Here is a 22,509-nt window from a genome sequence, read left to right as displayed (position 1 = left end):
CACGAACATATTCATTCCGAGCTTCAGTGATGGAAGCGACTGTGTAAAATTAGCGGATCCAGATGTGTTCCCGAATGTGCGTGCACTTCTTCTAATCGCGTAGGCCTATGCCCGTAACGTCTGCTGAAGCTGAGAGGAGTTTTTCGACTTTATGGAGAACGAAAACCTGTTTGCGAAATCACATGTCTTATGAGCAGCTTTCGGGATTGTGCCTCATGAACATACACTTTAACATGAACATTAACACAGAGAATGTCATTCGCGAATTCTGTCTCCAAGCCAAGAAGAATGTTCCAAACTTACTGTATGTTTAAAGATGCATCACGCGATGTCTAGAGAGCGCCGTTATAGTAACTAACGTAAAATGTATGATAATAATTTAGAAGTTAGTTATTACAATTATGTATAAGCTATCACCTATACTATACATTCGAACAAAATAGGTATATTTTTAAACAAAATATTGTATGTAGGCCTACTGGGTATGATAAGCGTCTCACATACACACGGAGCCAAGATAGCTTCTTGGACTTGCACAGTGTATGAACTCTATAACCTTACGGTTCTCAATAATATCACTCCATGCTATCATTCTAATGTCTTTTTTCAAACTTTTGCATCTCTACGTTCATATTTCATGCAACTTTTGTATTGGTGAAAAGGGAGGAATTCAAATAATTCCTCCTGAGTTTACAGCCTCTCTACACAAATCAACAAACAAGCAAGAAAAAAAGTGTTTGTCTGTGGCAGCCTGGAATATAAAAATGTTGTTTTTTGTTTTCTTTGTTTCAGTTTATTAGTGTTAACATTGTCATATTTGTTTGTGCGTAAACCGATTCAAATGATCTAGATTCCCCTAGACCGCCAAAGCTTCCAGGGGGCTTCGCCCCCTGGACCCCAACCGGGGGCCCTTGGCGGCCCCCTGGCCCCCAGCCCATGGTTGCTCGCTTCGCTCGCAAAATACTCACATATTGGTTGACCCCCCCTTTAATTCTTTGCTGGCTGCGCCCCTGGCCTTTGATTAGTGAAACCGTCACAAAAAGTTGTATACATCCCAGATACATCCACACTTATGGCGGCGCCCTACCACATGGACAATATTACTGTTACAGGGAAAATAGCGGATTACTCATTCTTGTGATATATATTCTTTGGTGGTAACCAAGTGACAAACTTTTTTCACGTAAGTTAAGAATGACGTGATTTTAAAACAAAATGTTATTTGTAGGCCTAGGCTAGAGTTATTTATTAATAAGAATAAAGTAGAGCTATACTAGGTTATACTATATATTATTGATAATGTATCATACCCTCTCTACTCTCTAGCTAGGCCTACTAGCCTAGGCTAGGCCTAGTAGTAGGCCTAGCCCAGCTAGGCCGGTAGGCCTAGGCCTAGGCCTATGCTTTGTTTACATAGGAATCCCCACCCCGGGTTTGTGACCTTGTACACAAATAGTCACTGGGTGAAAAAACTAATAAAACACATAAATACATTTTATGAACATATTTTTAATTAGAAAGTTGATGGTGACAAATATATATTTGCATAGTACCACATTTGGTTTGAAAATTGTGGGGTGTGTCGAAAGCGAAGACCTCGAAAGCGGAGATCGAAGACCTCGAAAGCGAAGACCCTACGAAATGGTAGTGTACACAAAATCCTACCAAAATCACACAAAATCGATGATAACACCTTGAATTTACAGATTCTAAAAAAATATTTCGATTTTAATCGTTAAAAACATGACTTTATTCTATGAACAAGCTTACATGTTTTCGCCAATGGAGTTAATATGTGATATGGTTTTATGAACAAACACATTGCGCTATTTGCAAGGTGACGGACGCACAAGAAGGACATCACACAGAGCATTGAATTGAATGCAATGCTTACAATTTAAAACCATAGCCAACTCAGGGAATAATTTCGCCAGTGTAGCATAGCAAAAAGCTATACAAAACAACCTTCTTGCTACAGATTTTTAAATTTGTGTAGCAAAAAATACAATACAAAACTATGTTTCTCGACTCAAAAATCGGTTTGATTAGCAATAGACCTACAGTATTGCTACACAAAATTTTAACATGAAATTTTCCCCTCCAACTGTATAGAAAAGTTTAGAAATAAACGGGATCCAGTCAAGTCGCCCCATCGCAAAGTTGCCCCATCGCAAAGTCGCCTCATCGCAAAGTCACCCCATCGCAAAGTCGCCCACGGTTTTATTTCGGTATGATGACTATGAAGCGCCGCCGCTAGTAGTACGCTGTTTTATAGTTTTAATCATATCGGTTGCGTTTGATATCGATTGCGTTGTTACTTTGTTCGCGCTAAATGTCGTATACATTATAAATATGTTTATCCTATTATCTATATATAAATTTTTGTAAGGGCAAAATTCGGTAAATCGCGCGTTACTTCTAGAATGTTTACTCGATGGTATATAAAGTTGGTTCGTACTTTCGGTACTGATTTTAACCACCTGATGTAACCCTGTTTACTAATTAAATTAAGTTAGATAATTAGTTATTGACAATTAAAAAGAATTTAGGTTCAACGATTTGCCCCAAATAGGGGTGTTTTCCGACCGTGGTATACACTGTCTAATGCATGTCCATCGTGAAAAACACCCGCATACAATAATACGAGGATGCTTCGCATTTTCCTATCTCCTCCTACGATAACTGGTTTTAATGGCTGAAAACCGGTTGAACAGCTCGAGTACAGCATCATAATGTTGAAGACAGGCCGATTTTCTTTAAAAAATACTATTTTGATACATTTAATATACGTTTATACAAATGTATTGATTTGCAATGAATGGAACATTCCAAATTATTTGGTTTAACCATACTTGCATACCTCCATGGTTTAACACAAGTAGGTAAATTTATAGACCCTTGGAGAATAAACAGAAATAGTATTGTAATGCTATACAATACTGCAAATAGGTATTAACCACTTTTGATCGCCATTTGAATCAAAAGTGTGTTGGTACTGTTAAATATAATATAAACAAATTATACTAATAAACTTTATCACTGTGAGTGTGGGTAGCCCCTACTTTTAGATTAAACACATAATAATATAATACTTTATTACTGTCAGTTGTTTCTCAACGTTTATATTAATTAATAATTACAAAAATATAAACGTATTAGTGGTCTTTAAATGTACTTTACTATTTCAATCGACCATGAGACAGTGACAGTTTTAATAAAGTATTAAATCGGAAATGTTTTACTCTATTTAGTGGTATATTATGTATAGGCCGATAAAAAAATATTTCGTTACTGAGAGTGGATAATAAAGAAATATAAAGAACCATTTAATATAAAGAATATATTAAAAAATTGTTCCTCTTTGTACCTATCCTCATCCCAAACGCTCAACTCTAATGTTAGATACAAAACCCTAAACTCTAATAGATACAAAATTGGGTTTGTTTAAATGAGTCCAAATAACAAATTTGGACTCATTTGTGACAAGTTTCTAGGTGCTAATTTTGGTTGACTACATAAATCATTGTGTCTATTTATTTGTTTCTGTAAACGACAATGTTTTATAGTCCTGCCGTACGTACATTTGAAATCGCCAGTTTTTTTACGCTGAAATTACTATGTATTCGAGAACCATCTGTGGGTACGAACTAGATGGTACGCGAGCGAAGCGAGCGTACCATCTAGTATACATAATTTGTGTTTTAATTTTTATTTTACAGGTTTTAATGGAGTGATGTGCTTTTTAAAAATCATTAAAAAAATAGTCCCTTGTTTGAAAGTTCTAAAAAGATTATCCTTGATTTATAGTTTCGAAAATGTTAATTTAATATGATTTTAAAACTAGTTACCAGAGCCACAATTATGAATGGCTTTCTTCAACCTATGCGTGGACCAGCTCATTTTTTAGGATAATATAATAAGTGTATAAATGTGTAGTAGGCCTTCGTGTAGATTTACAGTAGTTAAAACAATAACAGCGTTGTAAGACAATAAGTGTTATAGGGCCACAATGGAAATAAGTTTGACCTTTGGTTACTTTTTTGTGTTACCCTGAATTCATTCTTTGTATTTTTTTTTTTTATGTTGTGTTATTTTATGAATTCGAATAAAGAAAAAAAAAAAAAATAGGCTACTTATGGATCATTTTGCATTTATTGAAGTTGCAAGTTATGTGTCTATTGTTATTTAATTTTATTATGACTTTTCAAAATGAAAAAAAAAAAAAAAGGATGTCGTCGCCGATATGATCGTTTTAGACATGCAGGTATTTTATTAAAATTAAAACGCTACATTTTGACCAAGGAAAAACCATCGTACAGTATCGTGTGCATGTTTTTTAAAAAGGGGAATCCCCGACGGGCAGCAGAAAGACGTAGCCTAGCAGCTGTGACAATCGAGACAGGTACCAGAAGGCGCAGCACAATGATCATTTTACTGAAAAAATTCTTTTCAACCCTTTTGGTTATTAGAACATTCTAATTATCATGCCTAATAAATATCCTCATATCGGGTGTTTATTTAATTTTAAATTAAACAAGACAGTGAAGAGGCACGAAATAATATGTACAAACATGGACGTACGACGAATACACACACGCACGTCATCATTTACGGCATAGTGGTGATATGATGCACTTTTATAATGGATATAATGGGATTGCCTTTCCAGGCTTATATTTAATCAATGTTCATTGTAAAACTATGTATAATACTATTAATAGTAAACTGAATGTTTATAAATAAATTGTTTTACGTAATTTGTTGCATATAAAATAAAAGACACAGACTAGACGTAGCCTACGTTCCCTATAAAATATTTCACATTAAAAAAATTATGTACTGTTACAGTGTTAGTAAATGACATTATGCTGAATAATACTATAATCCTAAACTATCTTTACAAATTGTCATTTTTTAAGGCACACCTTTCTCATCATAGACCTGTAAAATAAAAACAAAAATCAATTATTAATATAGGCCTAATAATAATAATAAATATCCATTGACCAAAGTAAAAATAATCTAGATCGTATAACAACGACAATAGATTAATAATAACGTTCCGTGTTATTTTGTGTATCATTGCGACATTTTACGCACTTTTAAACTATTTTTTAACGTTTTGGGCGACTTTGCGATGGGGCGACTTTGTGTTGGGGCGACTTTGCGATGGGGCGACTTTGCGATGGGGCGACTTTTCGATGGGGCGACTGTGTCGGGGCCACTTTGCGATGGGGCGACTGTGTAAAGGGCGACTTTGTATGGGGCGACTTTGCAATGGGGCGACTTGACTAGCATCCGAAATAAACTACAGTAAGTAAATTGTAGCCCTATTTAGGCTAATTTTAGAGCCTATATAAAAAGTGTCCGTATCATAGATTTTACACTTGTTTTTAAAAATGTTAGGCTTAATACGCGTGAATATTCTTTTTTTTTGCATTTAAATACTGTATGTTGATATCTATTATATTTGCATATTGTCTAAATGTATGAATAAATACAATAAAATATTTATTTTCCTATATTCTGTGTAGTTTATAAAACTTTTACATTTTCCCCATTGTAGCCAGTACTACAGCATCTTTTCTTACGATCGAGAATCATTATGATGAACGTAAAGCAGAAACGGTGTTGAACACGTCATGACACGCAAGTTTGTTCTTAATGCGCACTTTGCGTCGATCTGGAAACTAATTCCAGCTCTTTATAATATTTCCCGGGCCAAATTATGATTTGACAAAAAGCTAAAAAGAATGAACGATAGGAATCAGCGTTCTGCAAATTTTGGTTATAAATCGATCGTTACCTGCGACATATCATCTGTTTCACAGCTTCCATAATTCCGAATAACATTTAATTATGTCAACGTTCACAAAGACAATAAGCCATTCAAAAAAAAGATTGAAATAAAAAAATATTCGCTCCAAAATTACAAGTTGCCGATTTTGTTACTGTTGCAATGTGATTAGTGACGATATTAAAACTGGTTTTAAAAAAAAGAAAGACATGTTTAATGAAGTTCCAGTTCCGCCATCCACAATTGTCCTCATCATCAAAGTAAAATAAAAAGAAACTGACTTTTGTTTTCAAGCATTGCCCGTGGTGAATACAAAAAGAGATACTCTCTATAAATCTAAGTGATGGTGAATTGTTATCGGACTTTACTAACTCAGGTGGCTTGTGGATGAGACGAAACAGTCTCCCAATTTTCAACAGATTGTCGACGTCCCGCTTCTAAATGTTTGCATATCCCTGCCATGAGTCTCCATTAAGAAAATAAAATATAAATTTAACAAAATTGAAGAAACAGGTTACCGTAATGACCATTTAAATATAGAATTGACATTACACAAACAAATCTAACAGAATTATACTATTATAACGGGTTAACAATCGAGCACAATTTTCAGAATGTGATGCCTATATTGTTCGTTTTACATAGGCCTATTAGCCTTTTGTCAAATAATAATTAATTGAATACAGTATTATTTTTGATTTATAAAATAAATTTCCGTTAGTTCACGGTAAGCTATTGGGACGAACTGTCATCGGCCCAGGAAATATTTTAAGAGCTGAAATTGGTTTTCATATCGACGCAAGGTATCGACGCAAAGTGCGCCGTAATGAAATAACCTTGTGTGCCATCACAAGTGGAGACCGACGTTCATCATAATGATGTTCTCTGTCGTGAGGGGATGCAAAATAGATATATGAGTATTTTCTTATGTTGCGCGCGTCAATATGATACGTTGCGGCAAGATTTTTTGTTTAGTGGTTCATAGTACGTTGGTTAATGAAATATTTATTTTCCTTTTTAAATTTTTCTTTACATAGTACTGTCGTTCACCAACCACACTAAATATTCTGATACTGATACATTATTTGTCTATTTATGAATACATTAGAAAACATTTTTGAAACTGGCGATTAAGTAAAACAGCAATCGTATACAATGGGGAAAATGTTAAAGTTTAAATACAATACAGGAAAATGAATATCTTATTGTATTTATTCACAAATTTAGATAATAAACAATGGGCAAATATTATAGATAAAAAACACATAGCAAACATATAAAATAAAAAACGGACACTTTTTATATATAGGCTCTAAAATAAGCCTAAAATAAGCCTAAAAAAGCCTACCGCCATCCTTTACTTCTTACAATTTACTTTTATGTAGTTTATTTCTATACTTATAAACAATTGGCTATGGTTTTAAATTGTAGGCGACATGTGCTACAAAGAAATTCGCCGCAACCACAGCGGAGATAGGCCTAGAATCGTATCGCAGTTGTAATCACTTGTTGCTATACGCTTGGGTGCACACGGAACAACAAATTTAACTGATGAATTATTCATGTTTATTTTGTGACGTTTCATGAGGGGTCCCCAACTTATGTACGGAAAAAAAATCGCGTCCAGGCTACTACTCAGCCTAGCCTAGGCGGCGCTAATGCAGTTTCGTACCCACCCCTTAAAATTACTCTAAATTGTTTCAATACTTTATCTAACCTACAGTACTCACAAGTTGTCTAAAACATTCTGCAAGCATAAAATTGTAAAAAATCTAAATTTTTGTATTTATAACTATTTTTAATCAATTAATAATTGAGCACCCTTCAGAAATACATCGCCAGCTTAGCTTCGCGAACATAATCACTAGGCCGGCCGATAAATGTACAGAGGCCTCACAGGACATCAAGAATGTTGGCGATCTATAGAGAACGCTGTTATGGTTACTATCAGAGCCATATATAATGTTATATATAATAGTATATTTTTACATGTTCTTTGTGTTTTTATACAGAATTTGTTTTTGTGTTTAATTATGTTGTTAATTTTTGGAAATTCTATTTATTTTAATTTAATTTTTAATTGTTGTATGTTATCGTCTTGTCAAATTGTATTTTTGTGAGGGTCCATAATGATCAGCTTTGGCTGGATAGACCACCACCCTCGTAAAATAGTGTTGAAATAAATAAATGAATAGTTGCATCATTATTTAATGTTATATTTTATTTGTTTTTATGTTAAAAAAATAGTAGATTTACACAACATAAAAGAAGATAAACAAAAAGAAAAGGGAAAGACATGAAATGGTGTATTCCGAGTTTCAGCAGAAGTAAAATAAATTCTAGTAATAAATTAGATGGAAAATGCTTCATATCACATTTTTATTATAATTATATATCACTGTACATTACATTTCAATAAATTATATCTTTCTGTTTTTGTTGCATTTCTTATTTCCAGGTATTTAAAGAGGTCTTTCATAGGTAAATAAAAAATGTTAATATGCTATACAAATCTTAAAACTAAGAAACCATATAACATTAGTGATAACATTACTAAAACAATTAAATTGTCATAAGCTTCTTGTTTATTGTGTTATAACATTAACAATGTAGCTCAAGACTGAACGAAGTAGGCCTACTGTAATTCTTTTTATTTCATTTCATATATTTTTATGACCTACCGACTGTCACAAACTCCCTTTACGTATGTTTCCGAGCGGTTGAAAATACTTTATGAACTCCATTGTGACATAAAAGTATACACACAAAATCCACAAAGTTGTAAAATAACTCAAAAACTAAGATTTAATTTCAATCAACTTCAACTTTCAACAATCCAGTATTAAGCACTTTAAACAACAGCTTCACAATAACTTTTACAATCGAATATCCAACCTCTAATATCCAACAACCTTCTTCAAAATAAATGCTTCAAACTAAAATCCTTCTCTCTTCTTTCCAATTGTCATACTTCCCTTTATATACAATATGTTCATAACCTTCTAGATCATTCCTTATACTTCTTATTCTGTTGGATTACAGTTTCTATTAATAGCACTTCTTGAATGTTCCTGATTGTTCTTATATTAATTATACATGGCTTCTTAAATCAAAACATCTTATTCTAGAATGTTCATGTTAAGGAATGGTAATTTTAAATTACACCGACCATAATGTAAACTACAACAGATGAAAATTGGTCAGTAAGAAGTAGTTATATCTTCAAGAGTCAGATTCCCATATTTATCTTCTTTCCTGTGTGAAATTCTACTATTAAAAAAGAACAAATTAAAAATATAACATGATGATGATACACAAAATGATGAATACAACAATTGTATATTATTTCTTTATTAGAAATACGAAATTAGGAAATAATGTAAATTATTTAGTGCGTGCATGCTTTAAACATGAGTAACTACGTCCTCTATAGAGCACAACCGTTTACTCTCTCAATTAATGTCCTGTGAGGCCTCCACACTTTTATCGGCAGGCCTAGTGATGATTTTCGAGAAGCTAAGCTGGCGATGATCATGTATTTCTGAAGAGTGCTCAATATTAATTGATTAAAAACAGTCATAATTAACAAATTATCGTTTTTTTACAATTGTATGCTTGCATGATGTTGTAGACAACTTGTTAGTAGGTTGGATGAAGATTTAGAGTAATTTTAAGGGGTGGGTGCGAAACTGCATTAGCGCCGCCTAGGCTGCCTACCTATATAGCTAAAGTGTATCGTTTGTAAATCTCCATTATACCAGACCTACTAGCCCGGTCATGCTAATATTAATAATGCTAATTAATATAGGCCTAGGGCCCCCTACACCAAAAAATGTAGTTTTGCTAATTTCAAAAATATTGTACACCTTAATCATTAACACAGTAGAGGTAGTTGTTTTTCTCCTTCCGGGAAGGAGAAAAACAAACTGCTTACCGTATGTGTTCAAAAACTTTGGGACAAATCTCTGCCTTGGATACCCACCTGATTTATCTCAGATGTACCGTGAAATATAATTTTCACTATTCGATATTGTTCCATATTTCTATCTTAGGAAGATATTATAAAGGGTTTTAAAACAAAATTTCTCATTTTATCGGTAGATTTTCAATTCAATTTCAATTGTACGTGGTCGAACTAATTTCCGGGTTCACGATGACTTCAAACGTGTCAAATCAATATGTAAATCTCCTCAAATTTGAGGTTGGAATGTGTTGTTCAAGTCATTACACAATGACACCTGTTTGTACAGTATTTATCAGACACTAACTAAAATGGCGTTAATGGATTCTCTCAAATCCTGAATATTAATTTATTTTTATTTATTTATAGGTTCAAACTTATTGATAATGTCATCAAATGATAGGCAACTTCATGATTTGCTTGAAAGTTTCTGTATTGCCCAGAAAAATGACATCGACATAATTTGTTCAGGACATTTAAATCATAATTGCTTACAGAAACCTAAAGAAATTGCAACACACAAGCCATGGCAAAGTTATTCCGAGGATGCACTTTTACTACGTCAACCTAGCAAACTTCCATCTCCAGGAACATCGGCAGAGAAAGAGAAAAATATGTCAAAGGCATTGTACGACTTTAGTGTTGGTACATCTGGTAGTCTTCCTTTACCAAACATTTCAACAAAGAAAAAATCAAAATCTCCTTCTAAATATAGAGAAAAGGCAACTGCCAGCAGACTAAGACCAAACTCTATGGCATCATACATTAGTGATAACATGTTTATTGAAGAACTTGAGGTGCCTGACCTAATGCTACCAAGTAGCGGAAACCTTGATCATAGAAAATCCCAGTTTTCTGAACATTCCTTGATTCAAAATGAGCGGAGAGAAAAGTATGAAAAACGGCAGTTTGTGACAACACACTTAGGTGCTATTACCAAGAAAGATCAGTTTGAAAGAATGAGAGAATTTGATAACACAATTTTGAGGAAAGCTGAGATGCATGAGAAAGACATACTATCAGGGAGGCAAGCTGTGCAGCATCTTGAAAGAAAACTGCATGAGGTACAGTACATTAGGCCTAGACAAAAGTGGTTATCACTTTTTATTCTCAAGACCCAGTTTTTAAATTTAGTAAAATAGGAAAGGGTGACAAATATACAAATAATGAATGAAGTTGAATGAATCAGGTGTGTTATAACACATAATATGTTGTAAACCTATCCAACCGGCTATTGAATATTCTTACTGCTCTTAGAATAGAGTCTTCCTCTCTGTGAATTCCTTTTCGATAATATTATTTGTCATGACTGCTCCTCCTCAAACCTACTCTATGATTTATCTCAATTTAACAATGTTCCTTTTCAAAAAAGACAATTCTATTTCCTCCTTCAATGTAAAGATCATCTCCTTAACCCATTTCTTCCACCTAAAATTGATTGTAATTAACTTGAAACAGGTTTATATTAAGCAATAATGCTTGATGCAGAGCAGAATGTCAAGTTGTACAGTAACTAGTATCTTATCTTATGCTATGTACAGTAACTATTATCTGAATAATCATTTTTAGTTATATATTAATGTTTTATAATGCCAGCCAGCGAAATTGTAGGCAAGAGAAGAATCAAACTCCCTTTACGTATGTTTCCGAGCGGTTGAAAATACTTTAGGAACTCCCTTGTGACATAAAAGTATACACACAAAATCCACAAAGTTGTAAAATTGACTAAAAAATAAAGCTTTAATTTCAATCAACTTTAACATTAACAATCCAGTAAGCACTTCAAGCTTTATTTATAACTAGACATGAAACTCGTCACTTTGACGAGTTAGTTATCCGCACGACAAAGGCCACGAGCACGTCATACGTTGGAATATTGCACACGGAAAAAGATTATGGCATTATGACCTGGACTGAACAATATGATTATGTTGTTATTGCTGAATTCTGTTATTTTGTGTCATATAGTATACACAGTATAATCTGTATACATATCACAATCACATACAGTGTAGAATAGGGGAAAATACGGGACCCGCTATTTATTCCAATTTTTAACATGCTGACGGTTTCAAAATGAAACGCGAAGGTAGCAATTTCGGAAGGAAATTATCTCAGCAACAACATATTAGCGTGTACAAGAAATTTGAATACGTGAAATATTGATGCGCGCTCTTTTAAATGTAATGAATTATAACGCAAAAGATGAAAATACGATTTTTTTTATATAACTGGCCATATGATGACGTTACAACATCCGATTAGCAAAATGTTCACATGATTTCGTATCTACAATTCAATAGCTTCCAGAAAACGTTTTAATAATGATTATCACATTTCATTCTTACGAGCTATAACAGATTAAATTTTACTGTAAATATGAAATTTATGCCACACGTAATTTAAATTTTTAGGCATGATGACGTCATAAAAATAAAAATATTTTTAACTCATGCGAAAGATAGTTGATTGACCTAGACAATATCAAAATCGGGGTGAAAATGGAAAACGGATAAGTGGAGATGCGCTCTATTAAATGTGATGAGCTATGAAGAAAGATACAAAAATCCTAAATTTTATATTCGCGTGGCCTTACGATGACATCACAATGTCCTGTTAGCCATATTAATGCATGATCCGATATCTACAACTCATCAACTTCCAGAATATGTAATAAATATAACTTTCATTGTTTAGTATAGAAACTACGACTGTTTAAAAAAAGGCTTAATTTTGACGAATTTTTGATTTTTTTCATCAAAAACCCGGGCAAATTGTTCAATTCTACGTGCTCGTATAACGTCATTTTAAGTCAAAATTGTTTAAAAGTTTGTAAAATTACTAGAAAAGGCTGGAAAAACATAAATCACTCGAAAAAGCAATGTTTTTAACGCTACGTGCGCACCGCGCGCGTAAAAAATTGCGGGCGCGTGGGAATTTTTGACATGCTCAAAATGACATGAAACGCGTAGAAAGTCGATTAGAAATTGTTTTTTCGCATTTTCAATATTTAAATGCGCGTGCGCGCGTAAATTTGTGTAAAACTAGCAATTTTTTTTCCACAGAAAGTTAGCGCACGATATAAATTAAACTTCTGCAAATTTTCAATTCAAAATGTTATTTGGTTTTTGACCTATGTTAAATACGCGAAATTCATAAAATCGCGCTTAAGTCACGTTGCGCAACTCTGACGTCATTCAAAAATAGGAGGTGCACAACTTCACATAAATGCCCACATGTTGTCAAAGTTATGAAATGTTACGTTTACACATGTTAGAGAAACGCTCTACACAAAAATGGAAGGAAAGAAATAAGAACTAGACATGAAACTCGTCACATTGACGAGTTAGTTATCCGCTCGACAAACGCCACGTGCACGTCATACGTTAGAATATTGCACACAGAAAAATATTAAGGCATTATGACCTGAACTGAAGAATATGATATGTTGTTATTTCTGAATTCTGTTATTTTGTGTCATATAGTATACACAGTACAATCTGTATACATATCACAAACAGTGTAAAATAGGTGAAATTACGGGACCCGTATTTTATTGTAATTTTTAACATCTTGACGGTTTCAAAATGAAATGTAAAAGTAGAAATTTCTGAATGAAATTATCTCAGCAACAACGTATTAATGTGTAGAAGAAATTTGAATACGTGAAATATTGATGCGCGCTCTTTTAAATGTAATGAAATATAATGCAAAAGATGAAAATACGACTTTTTTTATTTAACTGGCCATATGATGACGTCACAACATTCAATTGGCACAATTTACACATGATTTTGTATCTACAATACAATAGCTTCCTGAAAACGTTTTAATTGTGATTATCACATTTTATTCTTACGAGGCATAACAGATTAAAATTTACTGTAAAGATGAAATTAATGACCAACGTAATTTAAATTTTTAGGCATGATGACGTTAAAAAAATTAAAAAATTTTTAATTCATGCAAAAGATAGTTGATAGATCTAAAATATATTAAAATCGGAATGAAAATGGACAACGAATAAGTGGAGATGCGCTCTATTAAATGTGATGAGCTATGACGAAAGAGACAAAAATCCTATATTTTATATTCGCGTGGCCATACGATGACGTCAAAATGTCCGGTTAGCCATATTAATGCATGATCCGATATCTACAACTCATCAACTTCCAGAATATGTAATTAAAAAAAAGTTCTCCATGTAGTTTAGAATCTATGACTGTTTAAAAATAGGCATAATTTTGACGAATTTTTGAACTTTTTCACCAAATACGCGTGCAAATTATCTAATTCGACGTGCTCGTATGACGTAATTTTAAGTCGAAATTGTTTAAAATTTGGTAACATTACTAGAAAAGGCTGAAAAAACATAAATCACGCGAAAAAAATATGTTTTTAACGCTACGTGTGCACCGCGTGCGTAAAAATGTTCGCGCGCGTGGGAATTTTTGACATGCTCAAAATGACATGAAACGCATAGAAAGTTGATTAGAAGTTTATATTTCGCACGTTAAAATTTTAAACGCGCGTGCGCGCGTAACTTTTTGTGAAACATGCTATTTTTAATCCATAGAAAGTTTGCGCTTGATATGACTTAAATTTTCACAAAGTTTCAAAACAAAATTATGTTTGGTTTTTAGTCTATGATCAATCATTGAAATTCATATAATCGCACGTAAGTCACGTTGCGCAACTCTGACGTCATTCAAAAATAGGAGGTGCACAAGTTCACGTAAATGTCGATATGTTGACAAAGTTACGATATGTTCTGTCTACACGTTTTAGAGAAACGCGACGCACAAAAATGACAGAAAGAAAGAAGTATAATACAGAAAAAAAAAAATTTGATGAAACAGGACGATTACAAGGAGTTATCCGCTACTAAGCGGATAACTAATAATACAGAAAAAAAAATAAAAAATGATGATCCCATACAATCACAAGGAGTTATCCGCCAAGTGCGGATAACTAATAATATACTACTTGACCTTCATGTGTTAGAAAGCATTCTTTAGATGATTATCCAATTTAAGATTTATAGTTCTGCTCATTACTACTTGACTTAATGATGATAATCATAAAATGCTAAACAGCACCCTCTATAGTTTTACTGAATTATAAAAGATGCGAATCATTATATCTGTTTTCTTTTCAGCAATTATTTGAGCTGGGAATTGTAACAAACTCTGTCAATTTTCATCGTCTTCAGATTCATAGTAACGTATGGGATGACTTGATTCAGGATACGCCAACCTTTTCAAAAATATTAAAAGCTATTAAGGTAAGAGAAGGCCCATTGAAAAGTTTCTCATTTTCATTTTTTAGTAATTAGTATAGTATTTGATTATTAATATAACAAAAAAACGAAATATGATTCCAGTACACAAGCATGTGAGTAACTTCAATGGCCTAGTCTTGGAGATAAGATTATTTTCAATGAAAATGTTATGGTATGAAATAATGAATTCACATTAAGAAATATGTTTTTACAAAGACAGAATGAATACAATACAACACAAGGTCATCAAATGACCTTTACCTACCCAAGCCAAATACAGAATATAAAAAAATAAGTTTTTAACATAGAGATATTATAGTGAACAATAATTATATAATAATCACAATTAATATCTCTATCTCTTTAACATACAGTATCGGCTGTGGAATAACCTAAACAATAATTTGAAAAATTAAAATACCCTTAAAATATTGGTTAAATTATGTGTTCTTGTGTTGTTGTTTGTCTAATTTACTAACTTTATATTTTTGCTTTTTTTATTTTAACCTTGATTTTAATTTTTATTACAATACTGTGTGTGACAATGTTATACAGCCTCATGGAAGAAATTTTTCCGTTGCAAAAATAAAGAATTTATTATTATTATTATTATTATTATTAGTGACTGCATGTAAGAACCATTTCTTAGGGTCTGTTTCTGCTGCATAACGCAATTTAACCGGTTATTTTAAATAAGATTAAAAATAGATAACAATAACAAGACCGCGTTTCTGCTCAATTTATGCTCCGAAATAACCGGTTAAATCTATGGGTGGTCGTCAAGCAAAACGTCATCATTACCCAAAATGCAATACACTCACAGACGGAAGTAGTAAGTTGACTGTTTGTTTACATCGACGTCAGTACACACTTGTGTGATATCGCCGAACATCTCAAACATGTTAAAATAATAAAATGTTGTCTCAAGGTCTACAAGTTTTGTTTTTTGTAAAGCCTACTAATACCATCGCTAATAACATTATTTCTTATGGTGCCTCCAATAACATGGGGAGGGTCATGCAGCGCCCGATCGTCTAATTCCTCAAAGGCGATGTCATACGGCCCTTCCCACGTGAACGACTGTTGTCGTTCGCAAGCGCGGTCCTACTAAACACCAAATGGAAACAAAAACGAGACTCAGAATGTTGCAATACCTACCAAACGAGAGTAGAATTGTTAAAGCCCCATTCCCTACGTTTTTTAGATCTAATTTAAGATCACAAACTATATTTAATGTCAAAATAATACTATATGGTCCTATTGCAATAACTTTTTTCGTCTTTAAACGGTTAAAAATGTGAAAAATAAGTCGATTTTAATAATTATAGCGGCCCGCTATAAATCCCAAAATGCATTGCGCACGGATTGATATTTTTGTTTTTCACCTGTAATTCGCCCACTTTTCGATCGATCGTGAGGCCAAAACAAATGGAAGACTCCTAACTTTTCAGCGAAAATACCGGGTTTTCCCCAATTTGTATCAACGGAGTCTGGCAAAAATAGAAAGACAATTAATGCAGCAACTATACAACGTCAGGCTAGGTATATAGCTAGCGTACGATGTTCGTACGTTACCAATGTTTACCAGCTAGGCCTACAAAACTAAGCCTAGCCAGGCTAGGCCTAAGACCGTCCACGAGAGGTCGATCGCAGCGAGCTACTTAGGTAGTGCATTGTTTCTCACTTTTTATCATAATTTACCATAAAACGTACATTTAAGACAAGGAATGACATGGTTTAATGTTTTTAAAGTGATATGTATTATTTTCCAAAAAACGTCAAAAATTGCAGGGAAGGGGTCTTTAATTAATTATGAAAACCTAACTTTTATAGCAAAAATCTTCCGAATTTATGTTAAAAAAGGATGAGTTTAGCCACAAAAACTTAAATCAAACAAGAGTATCCAAGTCAAAGAGTATTGCACGCACATAGTGCCTTTTATAGAACAATGAATTAAATGAACATTATTTTGTATATTTACATATGTACATAAATAATAAAACATTTCTATGCTTAATAAAATCATATTTAATAGAAAGATTAAACGAGACTTACCTGTAAGTTGAAGTTTGATCACTATTTTATGAATATGGTGAGTGAGGTGTAAACTGAGATCCCGAACCAGCGCATGCACAGTAACCAGTCATATTTTAACTCTGGATCATGGAACCAGAGAAAAAATGCATCGAACGTCATAATATCGTATTCTGTACTACAGAATACAACTTATTTATGGGTGGGCGAGGAGGGCAGTTTACACCTCACTCACCATATTCATAAAATAGTGATCAAACTTCAACTTACAGGTAAGTCTCGTTTAATCTTTCTATTTTATTTCATATTACGTTCGGTGCAAACTGAGATGTTTAAAGCCATCTTTGGTGAACATGATACATAAACAGTCAATCGTCAAACATGTTAGTCAAATGCATCATGCTGTATTTTCATAAACTTGTAATCTTTATTAACATTTAATCATCTAACAACTTTAACACAACTTCTTAAGTGTTACAATACAAGTATCATGAAGAAAAGAGAGAGAACCTACATGTTCTCAAATGTTTTACTTAACGAGTTTTCCATGCTCATTGTATGTAAAATAGGTTTTTTATAATAATAATCTCTAAAGGTTTTTTCAGAATTCCAACCTGCGGCAGCCATAATTTCATTTATCGGGACTGACATACACCCTGCTGCTGAAGAAGCTGCTGCTCTAGTAGAGTGTGCCTTAAACAAAGCGTCAACGCCGGATTCATGTAAAAACTCTTTTAAAGGGGGATTCTGGGTTTAAAATTGCTTTTAAATATCGTTTATTTATTAAATAAAAAAAAATATAACAATATAGACATGTCAGAATGAAGAAGTAATAACGAGAAATTTAAAAAATTAAATTTCATATACATTTTAGGGTAAATTCATGGAAAGTCTGTTTTTCAGCAGCTTAGGGAAGCTCATTAATATTCATGAGATATTCACAAAATCACGTCACCAGTGGATTCCAAACTCGCGACGTCATGTACGTTGTGTTTGTCAACTAGGCCTAATTTACATCTCTCTTCCCTGTCAAACGACGACCACCCGATCATTGTGAAATACATTTTTTGTAGATTTTCTAAGCTAGGCCTAAAGTGTAATAATAACAGTAGTAGCATATATTTATTTGACATTTAATGAAATACAAAATTTAGTACAGATTACGGAGTCATAAAGTATACTATTTTTATACCTCTATAGTACAGATCGTATTATCGGCTTCACGTACAATACTACTCTAGGCCTAGCCTAATGGGCGAGAGCCATTCTGACTATAGGGATTCCATGCCACGATGGCTACGTTAAAACAATGGGGCCCATGGGCCTAGCTAGCCTACTACTACTAGACGATTGGCCCATAAATAACAAAACCCATCCTATCAACCAAAACTCCTAAACAATCTAAACCTAAAACGTTCTACAAAATCGGCTGTAAATATTGAAGCAAAACAAGGTCCGATCGCCGTCCACATGTATGGTGTCCCGATCGTCTAAGTAGGCCTAAAATAGGCTTAGTTTACTCTCCAAAAAAGCGGATACTCATGCATCAAGCAAGTAGACCAGGTAGTAGGAAGGAGATCTAGCTGATCCGGCCCAGTTAAAAATTGAGCTAGCTATAGTGTAGTAGACCCTATGCGAATTGATACTACCAGGCCTTTTACTATAGGCTGCACTACAAAAATATTCCAACTCTCTCATTCGAGCTATATTATCTATACCATTCCGGTAGGTCGAGTCGACCTTCAATCAAATACTGTACATTGTTCATGTTGTGATTATAGACGGGGTATACTCGACCCGACCAGTTTGGTATTGTATATTGTATCTGCTTATCACGTGACGATGCCAGGCATGGTGGGCAGCAGAGAGAGCACGTGTATCGTCGTCTCGCTCGATCGATCCTCAGCAGGAGGAATGTACAGTATACGTTACGCTTCATTGATTTTGATTTTTCCCTAAGTCGGTGCGAAAATCGGCAAACGTAAAGTGCAAACATATCTAATTTTTCACTGTTTTGATGAATTTTCATAAAAAATTGACTTTATAAATGGGAAGACCGACTAATATTACATCAGATAAGTATAATTTTACAAAAGTAATTGATATGGTTAATGATAACGAGTCGTCGGAAGATGGACCATTTCACGAATTTCCTATTTTGTAACCACAGTGTGATTTTGCCGTAGCTGCACTTGTAATCTGGCCTGATTTCACAGCCTTCGTTCTGCTTCACTGGGCGCTTATATAAATTGAAACTTTTACCGTTCAAGAGACAAACAAATATATTTTACATTTTTTACTATTCATTTTAAACCCGGAACCCCCCTTTAACCATCGTGAAACTGTATCTTTAGAAACAGGGTTGTATGCAGGCCTCGAATTTTACCGCGGCCACCGCGGCCAGTGCCGTCGGTGCCCTCCCAGTTGGCCTCAATGCCCTCGAAAATTAATAGCACCCACGGCCACTACTGGCCTGCCCTTTTTTTTGCGTTGGCCGTGAGTGCCCTTCCCGAGTTTTACCACAATAAAAACCACTGAAGTAGATAGAAAATAATGTCAAGAATATCGGACGAGACGCAAAACTATCGCCTGTCTTCGTTGCAAGGGGATTTCCCTAAACGCATTTAGAGAAAACATCGAACATATTTATATAACCAAAACAATATCGTCCCGGCCGCCGCGCGTGGTAAATAATGGAATAGATAGTACATTAAAATACAGGGGTGTACACTTTTAATAATAAAGCTAAAAACGTTCCTCGATCGTAGGTCACTGAAAGTATTAAAGTCGCACCACCCCCGCCTCAATAATCGAGCTAGCCGCCCTCGTTGAAAAAAAAATTACACGCACTCCTTGTCCTAGCCAGCCTACACGCACCCTCTGATAAGAAATTTCACACGACGTCGTCGTACGTACGTGTGAGTACGAAGGATCGGTCGTTGGAAAAACAATTCCTTTTGACGTACACGCACCCTCTGATATGAAAATACCATGTGCGTTCCTGCATGGTGTAGTCCATTCCATTATACGTGTAAAATTAGGGGTGTCAACTTTTAGTACTAAAGTTAAACCGGTACCTCAACCCGAAGATCGTTGGAAGTATATTATATTTATATTTTATCGCACCCACCTCAATAATCCAGCCGACAGATCATCGAAAAATCTTGTTTAACGACGTCGTACACTAAATTAACAAACGCGTTTTTACCGAACTCAAGGAAATGGTATAGTCCACAATACACGTGCAGAAGGCTAAACAGAGAGAGAGAGGGGTCGGCGTCCGTCCGTGTTTTGAATTCTTATGAATATGGATTATACTAACAAAAAAGCTTCAGAAATCGAAACTCGGAAAATAACAATAATTTATATTCTACAACATAATGTCATTGGCTTGATTTTTACCGTGGTTAACACTCTGTGTATGAATAATTGTAGTTAAGGCCTACAAACAAATTGTTTTTGTAACCTGTGTTCTCCGTCCGCTGCGCCTTAGTGCTGCCATGGAGGTATATGGTGCTGCTAAGTGCTTGCTGTTAGGGTCTTTACCCGTTGAGCCTGGCTTCACATGCCTTTTTTTGATCGCATTGTTTGAAACTAAACGAAACAACTGTGAACGCTAAACATCGTACCTTAATAATTATTATTTATATGGATCGTAAATACACGTAATATTTATATATAATGAAATACAAAAAGATGTAGACAGTCCTCTCCTAAAAGGAAAAAAATTCCACCCGGGCGGTCAACCGGAAACAAGCTATTTTTAAATTTTGGCCTAGTTATTAAAATATTTTTTAATTTTGGCCTTGGTGCCCCTTCGATTTAAAACAAATGGCCTTGGTGCCCTCCCATTTGGCCTTGGTGCCCCTCAAATCAACGAAAACCGGAGGCCAAATGGCCTTGCCCCTAAAATCCCCAAATTCGAGGCCTGTGTATGGTTTTATGTAGCTTAACAAAAGTTGGTTATTAACACCTCTTAAGGTGGCTGTACGTTTAATGTATTCCTTAAGAGTAGTTACAACACATACTTTGCTATCTAGCGCAAACGTTTTAAAAATAATTCTTGACCCTTTCTTATTATTTGGTTTTGTATGCTTTAACAAATCATTAACATAAAATATGGCACCATCTGCTTTAATGATCATTTTGTCTACCCTAAGTAAGGAGATGGTTTGGCAGCGTTGGGCCGATAACAAAGCCATAAGCATACACAGTCTATAAGTGAGTTGCTTTAAAGATAAACTCTGTATAGGGTATAACTCCCTAATGTGATTAAATACCACTTTAACGTCTCATATTTCAGTATACCTCGTTATGGGTGGCTTTAGATTAAATGTTCCTTTTACAAATCTACTAATTAAATTATGTGAGTCAATCGTTTGGCCGTTTTCCAGGAACAAACATGACGATAGTGCACAACGTGCTGTATTTACTGCTGAGTAACTGTTTGTTGATTCAAATATCATTGTGAGGAATTCTAAAGCAAGACCTACGTCTGCTTTAAGCAGATCGACTAATCTTGTGGCTCCAAAATCTTCCCATCTCTATAGCTTCCGTATTGCTTTAAGGATGACCGTCTCCAAGAATTCAGGATTACGTTGATGGCTGTTTCATTATTGATACTGTTTCCTTCTATTGATCTCCGGATAATCTACATGCAAAAAGATTGATTTTATTACACAGTGGGTGAACTTTGTTCGTTCCTGGTAGTATAAGGGATAGTCGCCCGCCTTGTAGTTTTAAAGGTTTCCCAACCATAATCGATAATAACTTAGGGTACCAGTATTGCGTCGGCCAATCAGGAACTACCATTATTCCAGTAGCCTTATCATTTGAAATCTTTTGAATACATTTACCGATTAAGCAGAATGGCGGAAAAGCATAAAAGGTAAGTCCTGCCCAGTTTAAGTTAAATGCGTCTACATTTGACGCATCCGGGTCAGGATTCCATGACACATATCTAGAAAGCTGTGCATTATTTCTAGATGCAAATAAATCCACCTCTACAGGGGCGCAGCCAGTGGGGGGGGGGGGGGGGGGGTTCACGGGGGTCCTGACCCCCCCTTTTTTTTAGAAAAAATAAATAAAAACATGAGACAACAATACAGATCAAATCATCCTGGAGATACTGTGGAAGATTACTACCGAGCAGTATTACCAAATCAACTTCTTGATTACAAACCGAGTTAAAAACCCGTTTTTCTGCCGATAACAGGCCATGCTTTAAAATATTTGGCGTAGCACCCGAGTCTATAGTGAAGTGTAATGTTGAAGAAGTCTTCAAGGAACTTGAATTTGGTACGATGATCTGCCAAGACACGAACATCTTCATTCCGAGCTTCAGTGATGGAAGCGACTGTGTAAAATTAGCGGATCCAAATGTGTTCCCGAATGTGCGTGCACTTCTTCTAATCGCATAGGCCTATGCCCGTAACG

At 34.6% G+C, this 22,509-nt stretch overlaps 2 protein-coding genes across 2 annotated transcripts in view; one reads left to right on the top strand and one right to left on the bottom strand.

Moving 5' to 3' along the window:
* Positions 1-1,143: 1,143 nt before the first annotated feature.
* The window catches only part of LOC140055155 (uncharacterized protein C6orf118-like), a 39,711-nt gene continuing 18,345 nt past the window's right edge, over positions 1,144-22,509 (top strand). The window contains exons 1-3 of the mRNA XM_072100388.1: positions 1,144-1,183; positions 10,128-10,822; positions 14,917-15,042. Of these exons, the coding sequence (XP_071956489.1) occupies positions 10,145-10,822; positions 14,917-15,042 (804 nt within the window). The 5' untranslated portion in view covers positions 1,144-1,183; positions 10,128-10,144. The remainder of the gene's footprint in view (positions 1,184-10,127; positions 10,823-14,916; positions 15,043-22,509) is intronic.
* LOC140055156 (transcription initiation factor TFIID subunit 13-like) overlaps positions 14,903-22,509 on the bottom strand; it is a 35,781-nt gene continuing 28,174 nt past the window's right edge. The window contains exon 5 of the mRNA XM_072100391.1: positions 14,903-15,014. The gene's annotated coding sequence lies outside the window, so the exon portion shown is untranslated. The remainder of the gene's footprint in view (positions 15,015-22,509) is intronic.

Source organism: Antedon mediterranea, chromosome 7 (assembly GCF_964355755.1).
Source record: "Antedon mediterranea chromosome 7, ecAntMedi1.1, whole genome shotgun sequence".
NCBI lineage: Eukaryota > Metazoa > Echinodermata > Crinoidea > Comatulida > Antedonidae > Antedon > Antedon mediterranea.
This window is presented reverse-complemented; position numbering and strand designations above follow the sequence as displayed.